The sequence below is a fragment of the Cydia splendana genome, chromosome Z (assembly GCF_910591565.1).
Source record: "Cydia splendana chromosome Z, ilCydSple1.2, whole genome shotgun sequence".
Taxonomy (NCBI): domain Eukaryota; kingdom Metazoa; phylum Arthropoda; class Insecta; order Lepidoptera; family Tortricidae; genus Cydia; species Cydia splendana.
The window spans coordinates 13,013,664-13,034,926 of record NC_085987.1 but is presented as its reverse complement, the minus strand read 5'-3'; the positions used below and the strand labels follow the sequence as shown (position 1 = coordinate 13,034,926).

At 38.7% G+C, this 21,263-nt stretch overlaps 1 protein-coding gene across 1 annotated transcript; it reads left to right on the top strand.

Annotated features, from left to right (window-relative positions):
* The first annotated feature begins 1,908 nt into the window (after positions 1 to 1,908).
* Positions 1,909 to 20,736, top strand: LOC134805246 (uncharacterized). The gene is made up of 7 exons (XM_063778559.1): positions 1,909 to 2,104; positions 9,461 to 9,583; positions 10,093 to 10,206; positions 16,153 to 16,338; positions 18,841 to 19,083; positions 20,091 to 20,345; positions 20,476 to 20,736. The coding sequence occupies exons 1-7, from the start codon at positions 1,916 to 1,918 to the stop codon at positions 20,734 to 20,736; spliced, it is 1,371 nt and encodes a 456-aa protein (XP_063634629.1). The 5' UTR covers positions 1,909 to 1,915.
* Positions 20,737 to 21,263: the final 527 nt, after the last annotated feature.

The window sequence follows — 21,263 nt, the reverse complement described above, 5'->3', positions numbered from 1 at the left end:
ACCCATGACGACTTTTATGGCATAGTGCATGGCCGCCATTTTGGATTCCAAAATGGTCATCATTTTCAAAATTGGGGCCCCCTAAAACGTATAAAACGACATCCATGACGACTTTTATGACACAGTGCATGGCCGCCATTTCGGATTCCAAAATGGTCATTATTTTCGAAATCGGCACTCCCTAAAACCTATATATCGACACCCATCTCGACTTTTATGACAAAGTGTTTTGCTACCATCTGCATGCAAGACATTTCTATTATTTTTACGTACAAAAATATTATAATTTATTCGATTAATATTCAGATTAATTCAATTTCAATCTATGTTAGGTCGACTAAAGTAATCGCGATTAAAATTTGAGAATTAACTTTTTTATTCCATTAATTAGTCGAATAAACAGTTAATCGATTAATGCCCATCTCTGACCACGGCATTTTTACACTTTGAGAATATCTGAAAACAAATCAACACAAGGAGCCATTTTGCAAATCCAGTAACTTTGTTATTACTTTTGACAGCGCGTGTCATGTGTCCACACAGAGTCGACACAAAGTCGAAACATTGCAACTACTTTGTGACTGCAATATTTCTCAGCCTTAAACCATATTTATACATCATAATTAACAAGTTTCGTAGTATGTAAAGCGTTATTTCTGTTATTTAAGTATAGTATACGCATCGAAGTACTAAAAATGCTTCAAATAATATAGTTATGAACACAGGCACTGAGAAGTAAACAATTTCATTTCCGGCTAAACTAAAACAATGTGGTGGCGCGTTGATTATATTACACTTAGTTTATCAAATCACTCGAGCAGTTTAATTCCCCATAATAATTTAAGTCATATTGTAATATAAATGCAAACAATATATAATTACGTCTTGTAATCCGTTTTAGAGATGGCGTATTAATGTCACTTATTTTTATTTAAGTATTTTTCCATCTGACAGTTTCCATTTGACAGGAACAAAATGAACGAATGAACGAATGATTTTGGCATAAAGTAGTCGCAAACCCGAAACAATGTGTGCACACGGCGACCACACTTTATGTCACTTTGTGTCATGTGTCGACCCTTCCCCATTTCTGGTAACTGTGTCGACACGGCGACGACTCTGCGACTGGAATTGTGACCGAAACAGACGGTGTCGACACAAGATGTGTCAACACCGCGTCGTAACGGCGACTGGAAATGGTTGTATGGGTAAGGCCATAATACATGTTACTCTGAGGAAATTCGTTTTCGAAATGTGAAAAACGCGAAAACACAAACCGATGTGTGACTACCTACGCAGTTCGGCGGTTTCAGGACGGAAAACGCGAGACATTAATTTCAGTGCGTGCTAAGTCTTAACCTTTCGTGTGCCTTGTCCCGTATACGTACCTACCATCGCCAACACTGTTAACTGTACATCGGTGGACCTTGTGCCTTTTGTAATGAGGTCCTCCGATGTCAGGTTAGTTAGTTAGGAGTGTTGCTGTTTGTACCACACAATTTGGACAGTAACAGTAGCAAATATTTGATAAAGGCATACAAAAGGGTTAAATATTCATTCAATTTAACAAACCTGCCATCAAGCGATCGGAGAGTACCTTCATACTTACTTTTATAATTTTTGCAACGGTTGACTCATTTTACAAAATCTTAATAAGGCTTAGAACGCACTGCGGTTATTTATTGCTGTTCCAGAACACCAAAAAGTGTAACGTACGGCATGCTTGATAGCGCACGCACTTTCAAGACTGAAACCGCAAGAAATTAGACTGAAAACGCAAGTAATTAATCGCAGTGCGTTCTAAGCCTAAAAGTGTTATCAATGTTGCTCCCTGAGTAATCTGCTTTGGGTTTAAGTATTAAATATAGCATTCAACTCGCACGATGTTTAGGCATGTTGCCCGGACAAAAAGTGCATGGAGCGGCTGACGAACATAGAGGCGGAGACGAAGGAGCTGAACAATCGCGCCGGGCAGTTCGCGTGCCGCGTGAGACAGCGCGCCGAGCAGCTGGAGCGCGCCGAGATGGCCTGGCGAGACCTCGACGCGTGCTACCAGCGCCGGCTGCGGGCCGCCAAGGAAAAGGAGGAGGAGTATCAAAAACAGGTTAGTCAAGCTAAAGCAAAGATGCTACACTCTTGTTCAGTCAGTGAGGAGCTGAGGACCTATCACCTTGCCACAAGAGCTTGTTCTTGGAGAAAGCAGTCGGTCGCAAAAATAAACTGGTTCATCGTTTACGCGCTTCTTGCTTATCGTCGACTGCAGTGGGACAACTCCTTCAAAATGTATAATGCTTAGGGCCGACACAGACGGACTGCAACCCGACTGCAATTTGTATGGGAACTGCACGCCGACTGCACGCCGACGTTGTAGTCCCATACAAGTTGCAGTCCGCCTGTACCGGCTATTACCGGTAGGCGTTCATATTTCCTTATGAATTATGTATCAATCTGTGTTCAATAGAATATAATATAATAATAATTATTACCATACGTCGCACTCCAGCGGGCATTTTGGGGGCATGTCATTTGGTAAGGTTTACAAAAAAACATTTTTACTTACGGGTATAATTATGATGTATCTACTTAGTATTTGTAACATACCCGTTATCATGTACCTATCAATCTTAAATGTGTAAATACTCTTTGAAGTGATAAGCCTATTTGGTGTAATAACTTATATATATAAAATCTAATAAATAGCTGACATGTCAAAGAACCTTTTGCCAAATTTTTTGAAAAAATATTAATAATATACGAGGGCTGATCCGATAGTTGTTACTTGCTCCGGCTCTACTCATGCGATTGCAATATGATTTATCTACACACATGTCATTAGTGCTCTATAATGTGTTCAGAAACCGTAGGAAATTACAAGCTTTATTACAACCAATTTTACTATGAGAACTTTCTTATCTGTGGTAGTAGGAAAATTTGTACTTTAATGTACATAACGTTATAGATTTTTGTAGGTTATGAGTTTAAATTTGGAACAGCAGTCAAAACTCAAGTAGGTCTCTATTCTAGTATCCATAGATATTAAAACAGTTATCGATACGAAACGTCAATTTAGTATGTCGCTCGTATTCGCATAATATGCTTAAGTAAGTTGTTATATCAAATATACTACATATTATTCAACCTTATTTTTATTTAATATTGAATGGATATAAAAAAATAGATACCTAACTAACGTACAACCTTAGTTACTAAGGTATTTGGAATTGCACATACAAATACTAGGTACCAAATACTAAGTACAAATACTTTATTCTAACTCGAAAATTGATCTGTGAACCTTACCAATGACATGCCCGCAAAATGCCCGCTGGAGTGCGACGTATGATTATTACAGGATGTGGTGCCACATTACGATACCAGTACCACTACCACCAGTTTTGACATTGACATATTCACTCACGTCTAAGTAACTTACTTTCTATGCATCTCGCTTGTACTCGCATATTAGTGCAAGCGAGATGTATAGAAAGTAAATTACGTAGACGTGAGCGTTATGTCAACGTCAAAACTGGTGGTAGCCGTATAGGTGCTATAAGCACATTACGTAACTACGTCGAAAATTTAAAGGGATATATGTATTGTAAAACGTTGTATACACGTGCGAATAGGCACTTTACGCACTTGTATCGTAAATAACTATTATTGTATATCTGTATACAATCAAGGTCTATAATATCGACACGGACAAAGCACCAAAAATATACGCACTACCCTATTACTATTACCTACATACCAAGACATTAAGCTAGTGTATAGATATTGGCCCTTTATCCGTACATAGTTGGCTATTGCTTATAATTACATGTCTCAACAGTTCCCTGCTACGGGCGTATAAAGTAGAGCTCCCGATACACGTGTTACACGCTGACACGGGTACCCGTGTTCTTAAGCCCGCCGGGCTTAAGAACCCGAACTACACGAACCCGCCCGGATTCGGAAACGTTTACACGGGTACCCGTGTATACAATACGGGTACACGGATACACGAAATAACGGATCTTATTTACCCGCCGGTTCGACCCTTCACTCTCGTGTAGCGGAGATTCGTGCTATGAAGACATACGATTGAATATGTGGAAGGTTAGGAAGATTCGATTACCTACTTTGCAGTTTTACTGGATTGATTTGTAATGTCAATAATAGGTAGGTAAGTACAATTTGTTTCAATAATCATAAGATTAAAATTAACAATATCTCAGTAACCGTTGACTTCATTGTTGGTATTTCAGTTTCTTCATTGATGTAGTTTTTTGATAATTAAAGTAAACCTAAATACCACCACCACCATGTTACCATTTGTTGGGACGTCAGTCTTTCCGTGACCACAGCTGGTGCAACTCAGCTGAAACGTCGGAATTAAAGGTAAAAACAATGAAATTATATCGCGGTAGACCCGTTTGTGTAATTAAATATGTGTACAAAACGCGAGAGTTTAAAGTGTTATATAAACCTAAATGATTATTTAATACAAAAGTAGATAGTTATGCTTACTGAAACCAGAGTTGGGCATTATTCGAATCATTTTTAATCTAAATAATTATGGTGAGATTAATATTCGCGAATAAATTATTCGCGAATAAACCATTCGCTTAGAATTTCGAATAAGAAATGAATTATTCGAATAAATTACACGAAGGATTTTTGTAATACACACTCAGATGGCAAATCTGAATAGGTATGCAACTGCAGCGTATTTTAGAGCCAAGGAAAATTTTGGGAAAGGCCCCAACTGACCGTCGCCATCCATGGTGGGGACAAATGGGAATTGTTTATATGCAGCGCCTATTCCCATTTGTTCCCGGCCGGGACAAGTGAGAATACATCCGATATTTGTGTAAAATATTATTATGTAGGGTCTACCCATATGTTCCCCGCGGAGATTCAGTTTATTCAGTTTATTTATTGCATCCATGGTTACATTTGGTGTTACATGGTAAAAGTAAGTTTCACATGGGCCCTGGTAGGGCACAGCAATAGTCTTAAATCTAAAATAATTATGCTAGGTACTAGACAGTGTTAATGAAATAGTTATATAATTTAGGTCTTATAACAATGGTTAGGAGATTGTAATTTAAATTTTAATAGCACAAATTTATTAATGTCTGGTAGATATTATTGATAATTGAAGTTAACATTGAAATTGTAGGGTAGGTAGGTATATAATATTAATTTATTTAATAGTTATGTCAAGATTTAGAAATTGTATGTCACACAATGTTTAATAATCATAATATGTAAAAGATAAATGAAATAAAAATAATAAAATTAGTAATAAATAATTAAAGCTAATAACATTCGTGATCAATTTTGTCTTCCAATAAATCATCCAATTTATAGTAGCACTTGTTAACTAATAAGTTCTTCAACAGTTTATTGAATTGTTTATCTGATGTCTGAAGTTTAATGTCGTCGCTGAGTTTATTGTATATTTTAATGGCCATCATTTTTGGGCTTGTTTTGTGTAGCTGTAGTTCTGAACGTTCGGGTGGCGCCAGGTTATGCTTGTACCTACTTTCATATCGTCGAGGACGGTCGGCAAATTTTGGAAAAAAATGAGGATATTTTCTGACGAACTTACAAATTTCAAATATGTAGATTGATGTTAATGTCAGGATTTTATATTTAATAAAATAGGGTCTACAACTGTCCGGTACTGTGATATTAGCTAGTGTGCGTATGAATTTTTTTTGCAATATGAATATTTCCTCTATATCTGTACTATTTCCCCAAAGGATTATCCCGTAATTAAGCCACGAAAAGGCGTATGCGTAATAAGCCGCCAGAGCGCATTCGAAGTTCGTTGATCGTTTTAATTCTCTTAGAGCATATAAAAATGTCGAAAGTTTACTGGCTAATTTCTGGATATGTGATTTCCAATTGATGTGCATATCAATATTCAAACCAAGGAGGGTGAATGTGGTGGTGGGAGGGGGACAAATGGGAACACCAAAATTCATATAAACATTCCCATTTGTCCCCGCCTCGTGCATGGCGTAGGTCACGTGAATTGGAGACAAATGGGAATACACCAATAATGCACCCATTATTGGTGTATTCCCATATTACTAATAATTACCAATAATGGGTGAATTCCCATTTATCTATCTATCCATATCCTAAATTAATTAAGAGCTGTGCTGATGAACTGACCTTACCTTATTATCTGCTCGTTAACCAATCCTTTTTTGATGGAGTATTCCCCGACAAACTAAAGACTTCTATTATAAAGCCGATCCATAAAAAAGGTACTAAGTCAGATCCCAACAATTACAGACTTATTGCCCTACTACCGACTTCATCAAAGATCTTCGAACTTGCAATGTGCAAACGTCTGAACTCATTTTGCGAAAAATATTCAATTTTTAATGACGTCAGAATGGTTTCCGAAGGAACCGTTCAACGGTACTGGCCACATATAAATATATCCAAGAAGCGCTAAATATTTCAAATAACAAACAATATGCGGTCGGTATTTTACTAGATATGTCGAAAGCCTACGACAGAGTACAATACAAAATTCTCCTAGACAAGCTATACGAAATAGGTATAAGAGGTACAGCTCATAAATGGTTCACCTCGTACTTAGAGATCCGTAAACAATACGTCGAGATACAACACCTAGACTACCAAACTGGAATGATCGATTATGTTAAATCGGATTCTCAATCAGTCCAGCATTCCATTCCCCAAGGATCGTGTATCGGATGCTTACTATTTTTAATATATATAAATAATCTCCCTGGGAATTTGGATGACCTATGTATACTGTTCGCGGACGATATTTCGATTTTAAGGTCTTCACATATGTTCCCCGCGGAGACAAATGGGAATTCGACCATTATTGGTAATGATGGGTGCATTATTTGTGTATTCCCATTTGTCCCCGATTCACGTGACCTACACCATACATGAGGCGGGGACAAATGGGAATGTTCTATATGAGTTTTGGTGTTCCCATTTGTCCCCGATATTGGTGTTCCCATTTGTCCCCGAGGCGGAGACAAATGGGTACGATTTATATGCAGCACCTATTCCATCAGTTCCCGACGTAGACAAATGGGAATACATCCGAAAATTGTGTTCCCAATTATCCCCACCCCAATAAGGTGGGGAAAAATGGAAAATATTTTTATGCAGGGTCTTCACATATGTTCCCCGCGGAGACAAATGGGAATTCACCCATTATTGGTAATGATGGGTGCATTATTGGTGTATTCCCATTTGTCCCCGATTCACGTGACCTACGCCATACATGAGGCGGGAACAAATGGGAATGTTTTATATGAGTTTTGGTGTTCCCATTTGTCCCCGATATTGGTGTTCCCATTTGGTGCCGATACAAAAGATTTCTATGCAGCGTCTTTTCCCAAATGTCTCTCGCGGCGTGGACAAATAGGAATTCTTCCGAAAATAGTGTGTTCCCATTTTTCCCCACACCAATATGGAGGGTACAGATGGGAAATATTTATATGCAAATCCTATCACTTCTGTACCCGGCGGGGACAAATGGGAATACATCCGAAAATGGTGTGTTCCCTTTTGTCCTTACAAAAATAAGGTGGGAACAAATGGGAAATATTTATATGCGGCTTTTTTTCCTATATGTTCCCCGCGGGGACAAATGGGCATACACCCATTATTGGTTATAATGGGTGCATTATTGATGTAATCCCATTTGTCCCCTATCCACGTGACCTACGCCATACATGAGGGACAAATGGAAATGTTTTATATGCAGCGCCTATTCCCATCTGTTCCCGGCGGGGAACAATAAGAATACACCCGTTAATGGTGTGTTCCTATTTGTCCCTGCTTCAATGAAGTGGGGACAAATGGGAAAGATTGTTTGTCTTTTCCCACATGTTCCCGAAGGGGACAAACGGGAATACCCCCATTATTGGTGTATTTCCAGTTGTTCTCGCCCCACGTGACCGCCAATACATGAGGCGTATTCCCAGTTTCCACACCTCAAATCAACCAACCAGATAAACCGATAGAAAACATTTTCTTTTTACTATTGGGATATAAAACAGCTAAATAGTTATTTTGTAAGCTATTCGACAATATTATTCGCAAATAATTTATTCGTGGGCTATTTTATTCGCCGAATAAATTATTCGCGAATGAATTGAACACGAATGATCATTCGAAAAAATTATTCGTCATTCGCGAATGATTTGGTAATTCTCATTCGTAATTCGTCATTCAAATGAATTTTGCCCATCTCTGACTGAAACTACCACGAACGGAATATGTTATATTTTCCTTTAACAAAATCGCATTTTGCTCACTGTTAGCAAAGTACCCTTGTTCGAGCTGCTGAGGTGAAAAATAAATTAAATTGGTACAACACATATCAATCACATTGAACATCCATATATACATTACTACAATCTCCGCTACACGCCAAGGACGGGTTAGGCCCGCGTGTATTTAAGGTCCGTTTCGCCGTGTACACGGGTACATGGGTACCCGGATACACGGATCTTAATTACACGTGTGCACGACTACACGTGTAGAACGGGTCAGAAAACCGTGTACGTGTAGTTCGGAAACGGGTACCGAACACGTGTACACGAAACCCGGACACGACCGCGAGCCCTAGTATAAAGTGTGGTAGGTACTCAGATAGTAACACCTATCATATCTTAATTATCTTAAATCTAAATCTAATTCAATGTTGTTCAGCGGACCATACGTAATGTAATAATTACTATTATGGACTGTAATAGATATTATTTATTATCAATGACAAGGCACGAAGTTACCCACAAATCAAATTTCGTGGCCGTACGTGTTGCATCTTCTAACAGAAAACTAAAACTTCAACACATTAATCATAAAACTAAGCAAAAATTAGAATATCCACCATAATTAATTACATATCATAATATATGTTCAAATACGAATATAAGATAGTCACACAATCACGTAATTAAGACTGCATCGACCGTTCAGTGGCGCCCCCATTGGGGGAATTGTGTTTTCTAATAAACCAATTAATTAATGTATAAATCAGTATATTACAATTGTTGTCTTATTGTCATTCTTAGTTTTATTTTGCTTACTTTTCGCTTTGTCAACAAAACGGCAAATGTTGGCCACATTTTATCGATTAGGTGATAAAGCAAAATATAACGAAATACAACTAGGTATGTGACTGTGATATTTGAGAAATGATACATCAGATTAATTAACTTTGCACTTTATTATAATTTCGTTTTACATTCAGTCGGCCATTAACGTCTACGTTTTTATACCAACGAAGAGCGAGGGCTATAAAAGACCAAAAGTTGGGAAATTAGTAGGACAACAATATTCATAATTCATAATTATACTGATATATACATAAATTAATTGGTTTATTAGAAAACACAATTCCCCTAATGAGGGCGCCACTGGACGGTAGATGCGGTCTTTAATACTTATATTTAAATACCAGATGGAAAGAGTTTTGGATGAGAGGAACAAATACAAGCTGGCGTGTATACCGCTGGTGGACGCGCTGAAGAAGAGAAGCTCAGTGGCGGAGCAAGATCAAAAAACATTGAAGCAGCTCGAGAAGGTGGGGTGTATGCTAAACAGATTGTTGATATAATCGTTTTCATCATACTTGATCGAAAAATATCATATTTCATGCAGGTGTACCGCAGGGACCGTGCGCGTTAGAGGGCCTGTCTCGGGGACCTGATTCTTAAACTCTAATGCTTTACGTCTATGTCATGGGCCTTTTAGGGTCAAATACCAGCCGGCCTAGCCAAGGTGACAATCGCTATCGCTACGACAACGAAACGCTTTGTGTCTCTCTATCACTCTTCCAAATTAGTGCGACAGTGACAGTTGCGTTTCTATCGCTACGAAGCGTAAGCGATTGGCGTGTTGGCTACGCGGCCTGGGAGCTCCTGTGCTGCCTCTACAGTTCATGTACAGTCAGCAAATATATATATGCAGGGTTGAAGGGGTGCTAAGCAAACTGTTTTGCTGACTTTACGTTTCCTGTAGTTTTACGCACTCTGTAACAGTCACAACTTCGGACTTATTAGCAAGGCATAATTTTACAAGTGTTGTGCGCAGGAGATGTGCGCGCGAGCGTGCGAACGAGCCCAGCTGGCCGAAAACGCTGCGCGCGTCAGCGCGCAGCTCACGGAACAGCAGTGCAAAAGTTCCCAGCTTGACAGAAACTTAGCGGTACTGTTTAGCTTATTTTCCGTTACATGTTATTTGGTTGAAGCTTGATTTTACTTAGGGCCAGCTGTACCAACCACAGTTAACAGCCTGATCAACGTCACGCAGCAGTGATCTATGTAACTTCACATACAATAACATTTTGCGATCGCTTTAACGGTGACAGACGGTATGGTGCAACCGACCCTTAAGGGGCCCACTGATTAACAGTCCGCCGGACGGTATCGGCCTGTCAGTTGTTCGGAACTGTCAACATTTTGTTCTAACTGACAGGCCGATACCGTTCGGCGGACTGTTAATCAGTGCGCCCCTTTAGTCGACATACATCTCATGCATGGATCGTCAAGTGGGTATAGATTTCATTTTGGATTTTTTTAATAGATGTGTCCTATCCATCAGAAAATACATAGCCATCTTCTTTGTATTGCATTTTTTACATTCAATAAGTAAGAAAGATATACAGTTCTTATCTCTGAAAATTTTGTTGCCGGTATTCCAAAATCAGAAAGAAACAGATTAGGACTTATTGCCCGATCCGGTTCGTCAAATTATTACGTCTAGAGCAGGGATGTTGCGAATATACGCATCCGCATCCGCATCCGCATCCGCGGAACATTCGCATTATTTTCAACATCCGCATCTGAATCCGCATCTGCATAAAATCGATGCGGAGCTCATGCGGATGCGGATGTCGACCAAGTCGGTAACAGGAACGTCTTAGCGGCGCCGTAAGTGCTAGGTAATTTCGTCATTATATATAACGAAATCGTCTAGATCCCGAAAAGTCGGCCAAATTACTGTTTATTAAATAAACAAAAAGAAAACCAAAATAAAATAACTTAATATAATTTCCCTTTTAAAAAAAGGGAACCGCCTTCATAAAACCAACCCACTGAAAAGCACAAAATATTTTTTATATGGCACCCCTATACGTGTCCAGTCCCTATCCCGTCGTAAACCAAATTTTAGCCAAAAAGTAATTAATACCTAATAATAAGAAAATTAATAATCATCCGGGTAATTATTTCGTTTTTGAAGTCGGTGCCAAACCAAAATTTTACAGAACCGATATTTTAGACAACAAAGAACGCTGCACTTACTTGCATTAAAAAGACATAAATACTTAGTTTATTTATTATTTTAGTTCTTGTAGGTACTACAAACTCGTATTTTTTTTCTGATTGGCAGCAAAGAATGTTTTTGTTGGTTTGGCACCGCCTTCAAAAACTAAGTAATTACCCGGATGATTATTAATTTTCTTATTATTAGGTATTAATTACTTTTTGGCAGAAATTTGGTTTACGACGGGATAGGGACTGGACACGTATAGGGGTGCCTTATAAAAAATATTTTGTGCTTTTCAGTGGGTTGGTTTTTTGAAGGCGGTTCCCTTTTGTTAAAAAAGAAATTATATTAAGTTATTTTATTTTGGTTTTCTTTTTGTTTATTTTTATTTTTTATATTTTTTTATTTTATTCTTTACTTTTTAGTGATAGGTACTTCATTTATTTTAGGTTTTGAGCTAAAATACTAGTTTGTTAGGCTCTCCATTTAGTTTTAGTGTAATTTAGTATTAAGTTATTTAGCTTTAGTTTTCTTTTTGTTTATTTTAATTTTTTTTATTCTGTTTTATATATTTTATTTTACTTTTACTTTTTAGTGATCGGTAAGTACTTCATTTATTTTAGGTTTTGGGCTAAAATACTAGTTTGTTATCTTCTCCATTTAGTTTTGGGCTAGTAACCCTTTTGTCCGGGTCTGCCTAAAACGTAGTCTGACTAATTCGCGTTATGCCTAGACCAACCGAGAAATAGTCGCACTAAGACTTAGGCCTAATGAGTTTTTGTCCTAAAGCGAACTTGGCACAGTGAGACTCGGACGTATGACGATTTTGTGCAAAAGCGAAATTGGCAGTGTGAGACTTAGACTTATTATGTATTGGTCTAAAAGCGAATTTGACACGAGATCGTTTTTACAAGCTTTTATTTAGTTTCACCTGACCGTTGTCTGTCTGTCTTTAATCAAATCTTGCAAGTTAAATTTGATCCACTTCCCGGTTTCCGATTGAGCTGAAATTTTGCATGCATGTATAAATCGGATGACAATGCAATATTATGGTACCATCGAGCTGATCTGGTGATGGGGACAGGAGGTGGCCATAGGAACTCTGTGATGAAACAGCGCAACCTTATTGTGTTAGGGTTTTTTAGAATTGTCTCGATGGGTTCATAATTGGCTGTGGAAAGAAAAATACATTCAGCGATAAAAGCTTATACCAAAAATTGATTTTGTTTGCCATAACTTATTCCCTATTTCAATATTTTATACTGATAGAGCAATGTCCATTATAGGGGGCCCATTACTGGATCCACGTCCATTACCGGGGTTCCATTACTGGAGCTTTGGTGTCCATGACTAGAGAAAAAAAACATAGTTTTAATTTGTTAAGTATGTGGAAACTCATTGCAGTATCTTTGATACAACACGCCTGACACATGAAAGACGGATAGTACATTCATCTTTTAACACGCTAAGCGGTAGACCATTTACATGTATCAGGGAAATATCACAAATACTCCAAATTTCCTCTTAAATGTCCCATGACAGCACCACTGTTACCTTATAGGCGTAACGTGTTTTAGCCTAACTGATAATTAGGCGTATCGCGAAATGGACAAACAGCTACTTAGGCTTACTACGTTTGGGACATATTGCGAAATAGGTGATATAAGTAATAGGTCAATAGCGATTTAGACGAATAGCGAATTTCAAATGAAGTCTTGTCATAACGCGAATTAGTCAGACTACGTTTTAGCCAGACCCGGACAAAAGACTAAATCGGTTTCAGCAACTTAAATTTGTTGGTAGGTATACCGATATCATCGCCACCTACCGGGTCCAATTGGTTTTCCAAACCATTCATGTACTGGACACTGAATGAATGAATGATGATGATGCTTTTCCTGACCGATTTCGGCCCCAGCGACTGTGTGCTCTGGACTAGGCAATTTTTAGCTCGTGTTATTAGAATGTAGCTGATCCACTCTCTGATGCGCTCTTAGGTGGCTCACGTACCCTATCTTCTTGCTAAATACTCGAGCGCATTTTGGGCACGTCAGCACACCACCTACATAGTTGTAGGAAATTGAGGTTGGCGGCCGAGCCTTAAGCTCATCACGTTTGGACACTAAAACCTTCTCTAGAATGTAACAATTTTCTGAAAACTGCATCAAAATCGGTTCAGCCAAACACGGGATAATCACGAACAAATATACATACATACAAACATACAGATCAAACTGAGAACAGTGAGAACCTCCTTTTTTTAAAGGCGGTTAGAAAAAAGTTGATTGACCCACCTAGTGGAACTCTGCAACATAGGCACACGACGACAATAAGTCCAAACCAAACCAAGGTTGCACCAAACCTGAGTTCCACTAGGTACAGCCAGGGTTCAGCATCAGCTCTATCTTGGGTACTGCTCTCCCAAGTGCTCATCAAGATGTGACGGATGACCAAAATAGCGTGGGCTTATGTTGCACCAAACCTGAGTTCCACTAGGTACAGCCAGGGTTCAGTATCAGCTCATCAGCTCTATCTTGGATACTGCTCTCCCAAGTGCTCATCAAGATGTGACGGATGACCAAAATAGCGTGGGCCTATGTTGCACCAAACCTGGGTTCCACTAGGTACAGCCAGGGTTCAGCATCAGCTGTATCTTGGGTACTGCTCTCCCAAGTGCTCATCAAGATGTGACGGATGACCAAAATAGCGTGGGCCTATGTTGCACCGAACCTGGGTTCCACTAGGTACAGCCAGGGTTCAGCATCAGCTCTATCTTGGGTACTGCTCTCCCAAGTGCTCATCAAGGCGTGTCGGATGACAAAAACAGAGTGTATCAATGTTGCACCAAACCTAAGTTCCACTAGGTACAGGCAAGGTTCAGCATCAGCTCTATCTTGGGTACAGCCAGGGTTCAGCATCAGCTCAGATCTATGTATACTCAAACCTTCTCCACAATGTAACAAACACTTTTCTGAAAACCACATCAAAATCGGTTCAGCCAAACGCGAGATAATCGCGAACAAATATATATACATACATACGGGTCAAATAGAGAACCTCCTTTTTTTTGAAGTCGGTTAATAAAACGCACCTATATAAATACTAAACGTTTCGTTTTTTTTAAATATAAATTACTAAAAATGTTATATTTGACGTTTTTTAAGTACCGAATCTTGACATCCGCATCCGCGGATGTGAGGCTTAAAATATCCGCATCCGCATCCGCATCCGCGGATGTCAAAAAATCTGCATCCGCAACATCCCTGGCCTAGAGTAAGTATTCGATATGTCAGTTTCTAAAGATACTTACTTTACTCTTTGGTCTAAAGTGCCTTTTCAGGGTTCCGTAGCCAAATGGCAAAAAACGGAACCCTTATGGATTCGTCATGTCTGTCTGTGTGTCTGTCTGTCCGTCCGTATGTCACAGCCACTTTTTTCCGAAACTAAAAGAACTATACTGTTGAAACTTGGTAAAGTTGGTAAGTAGATGTATTCTGTGAACCGCATTAGATTTTCACACAAAAATAGAAAAAAAAAACAATTAATTTTGGGGGTTCCCCATACTTCTTCGAGCAACACGGAAGGGAGGCGGCATTCGCACTATTTCCCCTCTGCCTAGGTACAAGATCAACTGATCTAGCGCGGGTAATAAAACTAGTTGCGCTCGGATTTTTCACTAGACCGAATCCAGACGCGCGCGTGAACACAGCAGCAGAAAAAATGCCTAATTGCTCGGTTTTTAGTCGTAAAAAGAGGTCAGAGACATCATATTTACAAAAAGAAGGTGTTACATTTCACATGTAATATTTTTTTTACATATCATACGTTAATTACATTTAAACACAATTATTATATTTTAGTCTCATGTAATTGTTGGATTTATCGATTTTGCTCGCCCAGTACGAATTACGGATCGGCCGAGCGACAAATCCGACTTCTCATCTGTCAGAATACAATAAAATACTTCGACGAAAATGTGTTAGTGTGCGTGTTGTGACACTTGTGACTCGTCCGTACACAAAAAGAGATCGAGGTTTGCAAGATTTGTCTTTGACGTGTGTCATTTTCTATGTATTTGTGTCGTCATTACAGATTGGATTTTGTATGTAAGTGTGTGAGAAGTGCGACTGTGTGCACCTTTCCCCCCGCAATAAATGGCAGAAAGATTTGTACGGTAAGATATCGCTTGGGCCCCTCCCTTCCGATGTGTCGGAAGCCGGTGTTGCTCGAAGCCATACTTAGAACTGAAACTCAATTTTTTTTTTCATCAAACCAATACGTGTGGGATATGTCTTCAAAAATGATATTGAGGTTATTAATATCATTTTTTTTAAAGTGAATAGTTTGCGCGAGAGACACTTCCAAAGTGGTAAAATGTGTCCCCCCCCCCCCCCTGTAACTTCTAAAATAAGAGAATGATAAAACTAAAAAAAATATCTGATGTACATTACCATGCAAACTTCCACCGAAGATTGGTTTGAACGAGATACGTTATAGTCTAGTAAGTAGTAATTTTTTTAAATCGTAAACCGCAATTTTATTATGATATAGTTGAATTATCGAGAAGATGGAATTGCATTTGTAGTGGTTGTATGCTGATAGTACAAGAAAATAGAAAATTCAAATATAGAATGCCTGTAAACAAACAATACTACTACATATGCAATTCCACGCTCTCGATGATTCAACTATACTTGCTGCTACGGAACCCTTCATGGGCGAGTCCGACTCGCACTTGGCCGCTTTTTTCGCTCGGCTCTTTATGCACAGACTCTATCTAATCCATATCGTGTCTAGACGTAATATTTACGTATATTAAAGTTCGATTCGGGTCGTTATTCTTGTTACTCGTATATTTGGTTTATATCTAAAATTGTATGACAGTGGAAAGAGGAGCACGTGCGTAGTAAAAATCGTGCGCTGGAGGACGCGGCAGAGGTGGCCAAGGTGCTCACGCACGAGGCGGAGTGTGCGCAGCGCGCAGAACTCGAGGCGCTGCGCGGGCAGGTGGCGCAGGCGTCACAGGACTTGCTGGAGGAGGACGCTCGCACGGGGCTGTTGAAGAAACGAGTACGTATCCCTCGTGTATAGCAGGAGCGTAGGCGGCCCACGAGTAGCCCACGCACTATAGTTCGTTTTTTTTAGCATTAGAAATAAGGTTGTCGTGATGTGTCTTTTGATTGAAAAACACGGTTTAAAAATAAGTCACGGCAAATATGTAACAATAATGAACCTAATACGATCATTTATATTCTTCTGCTTTCATAAGTAATACTTACTGATTTTTAAAAAGCGTTTTTCAATTAAAAGACACGTCAAGATCGATTACCTTCTTTCTAATGCTAAAATATTTTTAAGAAAAAAAAACCTACTTCTATGGGGGCCGGTGAAAGATTATTGTAGATGGTGCACTATGTAGAAAAGGAGGTAAACCACCCACTTTTCTAGTAGGATTTCGTTTCTGTAAGGGTCGTAGTTCTAGCCTAACCTAACCCACTTCTCTGATAGCAGTTCGGTTCTGTGAGGATCGCAGTTCGAACCTAATCAAACCCACTTTTCTAGTAGCATTTCGTTTCTGTAAAGCTCGCAGTTCTAATCTAACCTAACCCACTTTTGTTCGGTTCAGTGAGGATCGCAGTTCAAACCTAACCTAACGCACTTAACGGTGCGGTGTACGGGGATTTGAGCGGGAGGGGTTAGTAAGATTGGCATCATCATACTTTATACATACCTACATTTTATGGTAGGTAATCATAGTGGTTTATTTAGTTTAGGCATCATAGTGGTTTTCCGGGTCAAGGTCCGGGTCTGAGTACGATACGAGTCCGGGTCCGACTCCGGGTCCGAGTCCAGGTCCGAGTCCAGGCTCCGAGTCCGGGTCCGAATCCGGGTCCGAGTCCAGGTCCGGATCCGGGTATGAGTCCGGGTCTGGGTCCGAGTCCGGGTCCCAGTCCAAGTCAAAATCGAAATCACCAAACGTGTACTATGCGTCGTTGAAGAGTTCTGTTCTGATCATCATCAGCAGTTCCGCTTCATCAAATGCTTTTATGATGAAAATACAAAAAAATCTATACGTATGCCTTTAAGATTTGAGGAGTTCCCTCGATTCCTCATGGATTCCATCATCAGAACTGGGTTTTGACAAAAACGGGACCAATCTGTATACATATACATACAATCAAAAAAAGAATTTTCAAAATCGGTCCAGTAATGACGGAGATATGGAGTAACAAACATAAAAACTAAAAAAAAAAATAAAAAAAAAATACAACCGAATTGATAACCTCCTTCTTTTAGATTTGGAAGTCGGTTAAAAAACGAACTATAGGTAGCGTGCGTCCGCTAAGCGTCCTTTAAGAACGGGAACCTAAATTAATTTACTTTTTGAGTCACAATTTCACCATATTTTGAAAGGTAATGCAACTATTTGTTATAAGTAGGTATGTTTAAAAATGTTCATGATGATCAAATATTTAGTTACGGATATATTCAATTTATAAGTAGATAGTAAGTAGGTACTTATTACTGTTACAAATATGATTAAAGATATGATATGAGTAGGTATTACTAATCTTTTGATAAAATTATCCGCATCATGACAAGTAGCATAAAGGCAAAATATTTTAAACAATAATGATGATACATTAAGACTCATTCGTATTTTATTTTATGGAAAAATATGTACCTTGGTAATATGTATGTACTTTGATCTTTTAAATTTGTTAGGACACTTTTGTTAAAACTAAGGAGTGGTCCGGAAAAAAGTAGCAGCACATTATGTGGATTATTAATTTTATTTTGTAATAATTTGTAAGCAGTTCATTTCTATAGTGATCTGTAGATAGGTACTATTCTTTACAATTAAATACACTCGTATTTAATATAAAAGGGTGAATTAGACTTTTCGCGTTTTATATTACATCTCTCATGACACTTTTTGAACAGTGTCTTTATAAAGGAAATTATAAGGTATTTCTCATACACATCATATAAAACTTTTTTTATTTGACTTCACTTTGAGGTAGTTTCATGGAATTTCTAGTTTTGTATATTTGCCATTTTTACAGAGATTTGTCTTCCATAGAAAAACCTCTGTCATAGGTTAGATTGGAGAGACTTCCTAACTACCCAAGATAAATTCCAGTTTATTGGAATAGCTTATTTGTTAGCTGATGTTCTTAAAAGCATAAAAACTGGAACTTCATTTGTGGCATTGTAGAAAACGGCCAACAAATATTATCAAATTGTACTGTTCAAAAAGTCAATGTACTTTACATTGCAATAAAAATGAGAAAACTCAAACAATCTCATATTTATCGATATTATTTTATTTTATATTTTTATTTTATAGTATATAACTAAATTATAAAAAAATAATAAACTGCTTCATAATTAGCAAAAACAAACCATATAATTCACAGCTACTTTTTTACTGGACCACTCCTTGTACAATAAGTTTATGTAATTGGAAAAATCTGAACTTGTGGAAATAAGCAAAAACGAGTCATGTTTAATATTCATCACCCTCTCTGTTAATTAAACAATACCTACATCCTAATTTTTTCTTTTTAGATCGAAGATTATATGCAAGAAAAAAATGGAATGATAGAAGACTTAGAAGCTTGTCAGACAAAGTGTGAAGGTCGTATGGGAGCATTAGTGAAAGATTTGAAGAGTAAGAGAGATAAGCTTGCAGAGTTAAAGGATAAGATGATGGACTGCCGCTGCAAAGAGCCCGTAGAGCGAGCGGTGGAGGTGAAGCGGACGCCGTCGCTGGCCGTGTTGTGCAGGTGCTCGCCGAGCGATACGATTCAGGTGATTATCAGTGGTCGAATCTGCCTGTGCAATTGCTGGGAATAAGGGCGCGTAGACTTTATACGGGTATGACTAAGGCTGCGTTTCCACCAAAGCTGTGTGATGTGTTCGGCATGAACCAATAGACACAGTTCATTTACCTATCCTAGCTCAGTGCAGCTCTAGTGAAAACAGCTCAACGGATCGAGGTTTTTGTACATATACTCGTAAATTAAGGAAAGGATGTGAGCGACGAATGTATTGCGAGGGATGTGTTGCCAGAAATGTGTTGCGAGGGATGTGTTGCTGTTGCGAGTCTTGCGAGTTAGACGCGAGCAAAACACACAAATCTCCGCTCCCACTTCATCGCACCCCGCTTGCTTATTTGAAAACAGCCGGCACACTACACATCCCCGCACCGCTCAGCTACAGTTGCACAGCTTTGGTGGAAACGCAGCCTTATACTCGCGGTATACGTAAATGAACCGGCGTTTTCGACTGCAAGGCATGAGGTATGAAGGATATCGTGGAAATATTCGCTGTGAAGGTCTTGGTGGCTCGGTTCTATGACGTCTGATCACTAATTCTTCTTGCTACTACAGATGTAGTAAAATTCTTTAATATCGTATTTAAATATTTGTTGTATTATGCTCTTGATACACGCCGAGAGAATTAACTTGTAATTACATTTTCACAAATAGGTATGCATACCTTCCACTACAATTACTATAAGTACACTATAATAAATAAATATTATAGGACATTTTTACACAAATTGACTAAGCCCCACGGTAAGCTCAAGAAGGCTTGTGTTGTGGGTACTCAGGCAACGATATATATAATATATAAATACTCAAATACATAGAAAACAACCATGACTTAGGAACAAATATCTGTATCATCATAAAAATAAATGCCCTTACCAGTATTCGAACCCGGGACCATCGGCTTCATAGATAGGGTCACTACCCGCTAGGCCAGATCGGTCGTCAATTAATAGAATCCTTTATAGAATTGCATTCTTTTAGGGATCGTGTTCGTGTACGTCAATACGAAGTCGCCTTCTCTCGTCACTCCTTAAGGATTTGTTTAACGGCCTAAAATCGGAAATGGAGACCATCGGCTCTCAGATGCCTTGTCACCTCTTGAAGTGTCTTGAAGACAAGCATAATTGGGACCGAAATACTGATGTCAAACAAAACGTTCGTGCTTATTTTTCCCGACTTTTGCTCAGTGAACTTGACATCGCTATTGCAACAGTCATTGAAAGGAGCCGCGCACAGGTAGTAATTCAGCACTCACAAGTAATTTACTTCGTTAATATAGTTTTAAGCGATATATCACGAGTAATTTTTGTATTAATGTCGCAGCCTATTCCATAAATCCTATTAACATGATGATATTGAATTGCAGTGGGTGGGTGAATCTTGCGTTGATATGAAAAGGTCGTCAGTTTCACCAGACTCCAGGCACAGCTCACGGTGGCTAGAACATGAGCTCCAGATGAAGACGCAGAAACTGGCTAATCAGCTAGCCGAAAAGATGTTCAAAGAGAGAGCGAAAGAGTTGGCCAAGCTAGCTCAACAAGAGCTACAAGATAGTCGGCCTCCGTGCGAATGTGACCTCATCAACTCACCACAGTATTCATCAGGTTATTGCTGCCCCACTTATTAAAAATTACTTAATACGTAGTGTTCTTTCGCTATAGGTACTTTAAACTATGAAATCAGACTAACGTATTATATGTTATGACGTATTATTTTTGGTCCTTAGCCCTATTTCGTTGCCTGGTTCAACCTTATCCAAATAAGATGAAGGATGGAGTGATTGTTGCTTCTAGCCAAGTTCAGTGTAGAAATAATCCTATACCTCAAATTACGCAAAATAGGTCTTCGAAAAAAGTAAGTGTTGTTTATAATTTATACTATATTAGTTGTGAGACACTACACATTTATAAAGGTTTTATCATCACACCTGCTCGGAAAGGCTCTCTGCTTGTTTTGAAAACAAAGTTGCATCCTCTAAGAATGCATTTGATGCATATATTGAGTTACACTGATTTAAATTCCTTTCACGGTTTTTACACATTATTAAAATAATATAAAACGGGACATAATCGCGGATAATTAAGTTTTATAATTACCTCCGACGTTTCGAGGACGGCATTGTTCCCGTGGTCTCATTGTGTGTCTTGTCGTATG

Coding starts and splice junctions, on each gene's coding strand:
- LOC134805246 (XM_063778559.1), top strand. CDS start 1,916: ATGGAGCGGCTGACGAACATAGAGGCGGAGACGAAGGAGCTGAACAAT. Junction 9,584..10,092: donor CATTGAAGCAGCTCGAGAAG/GTGGGGTGTATG, acceptor TGTTGTGCGCAG/GAGATGTGCGCGCGAGCGTG. Junction 19,084..20,090: donor CGCCGAGCGATACGATTCAG/GTGATTATCAGT, acceptor GCATTCTTTTAG/GGATCGTGTTCGTGTACGTC.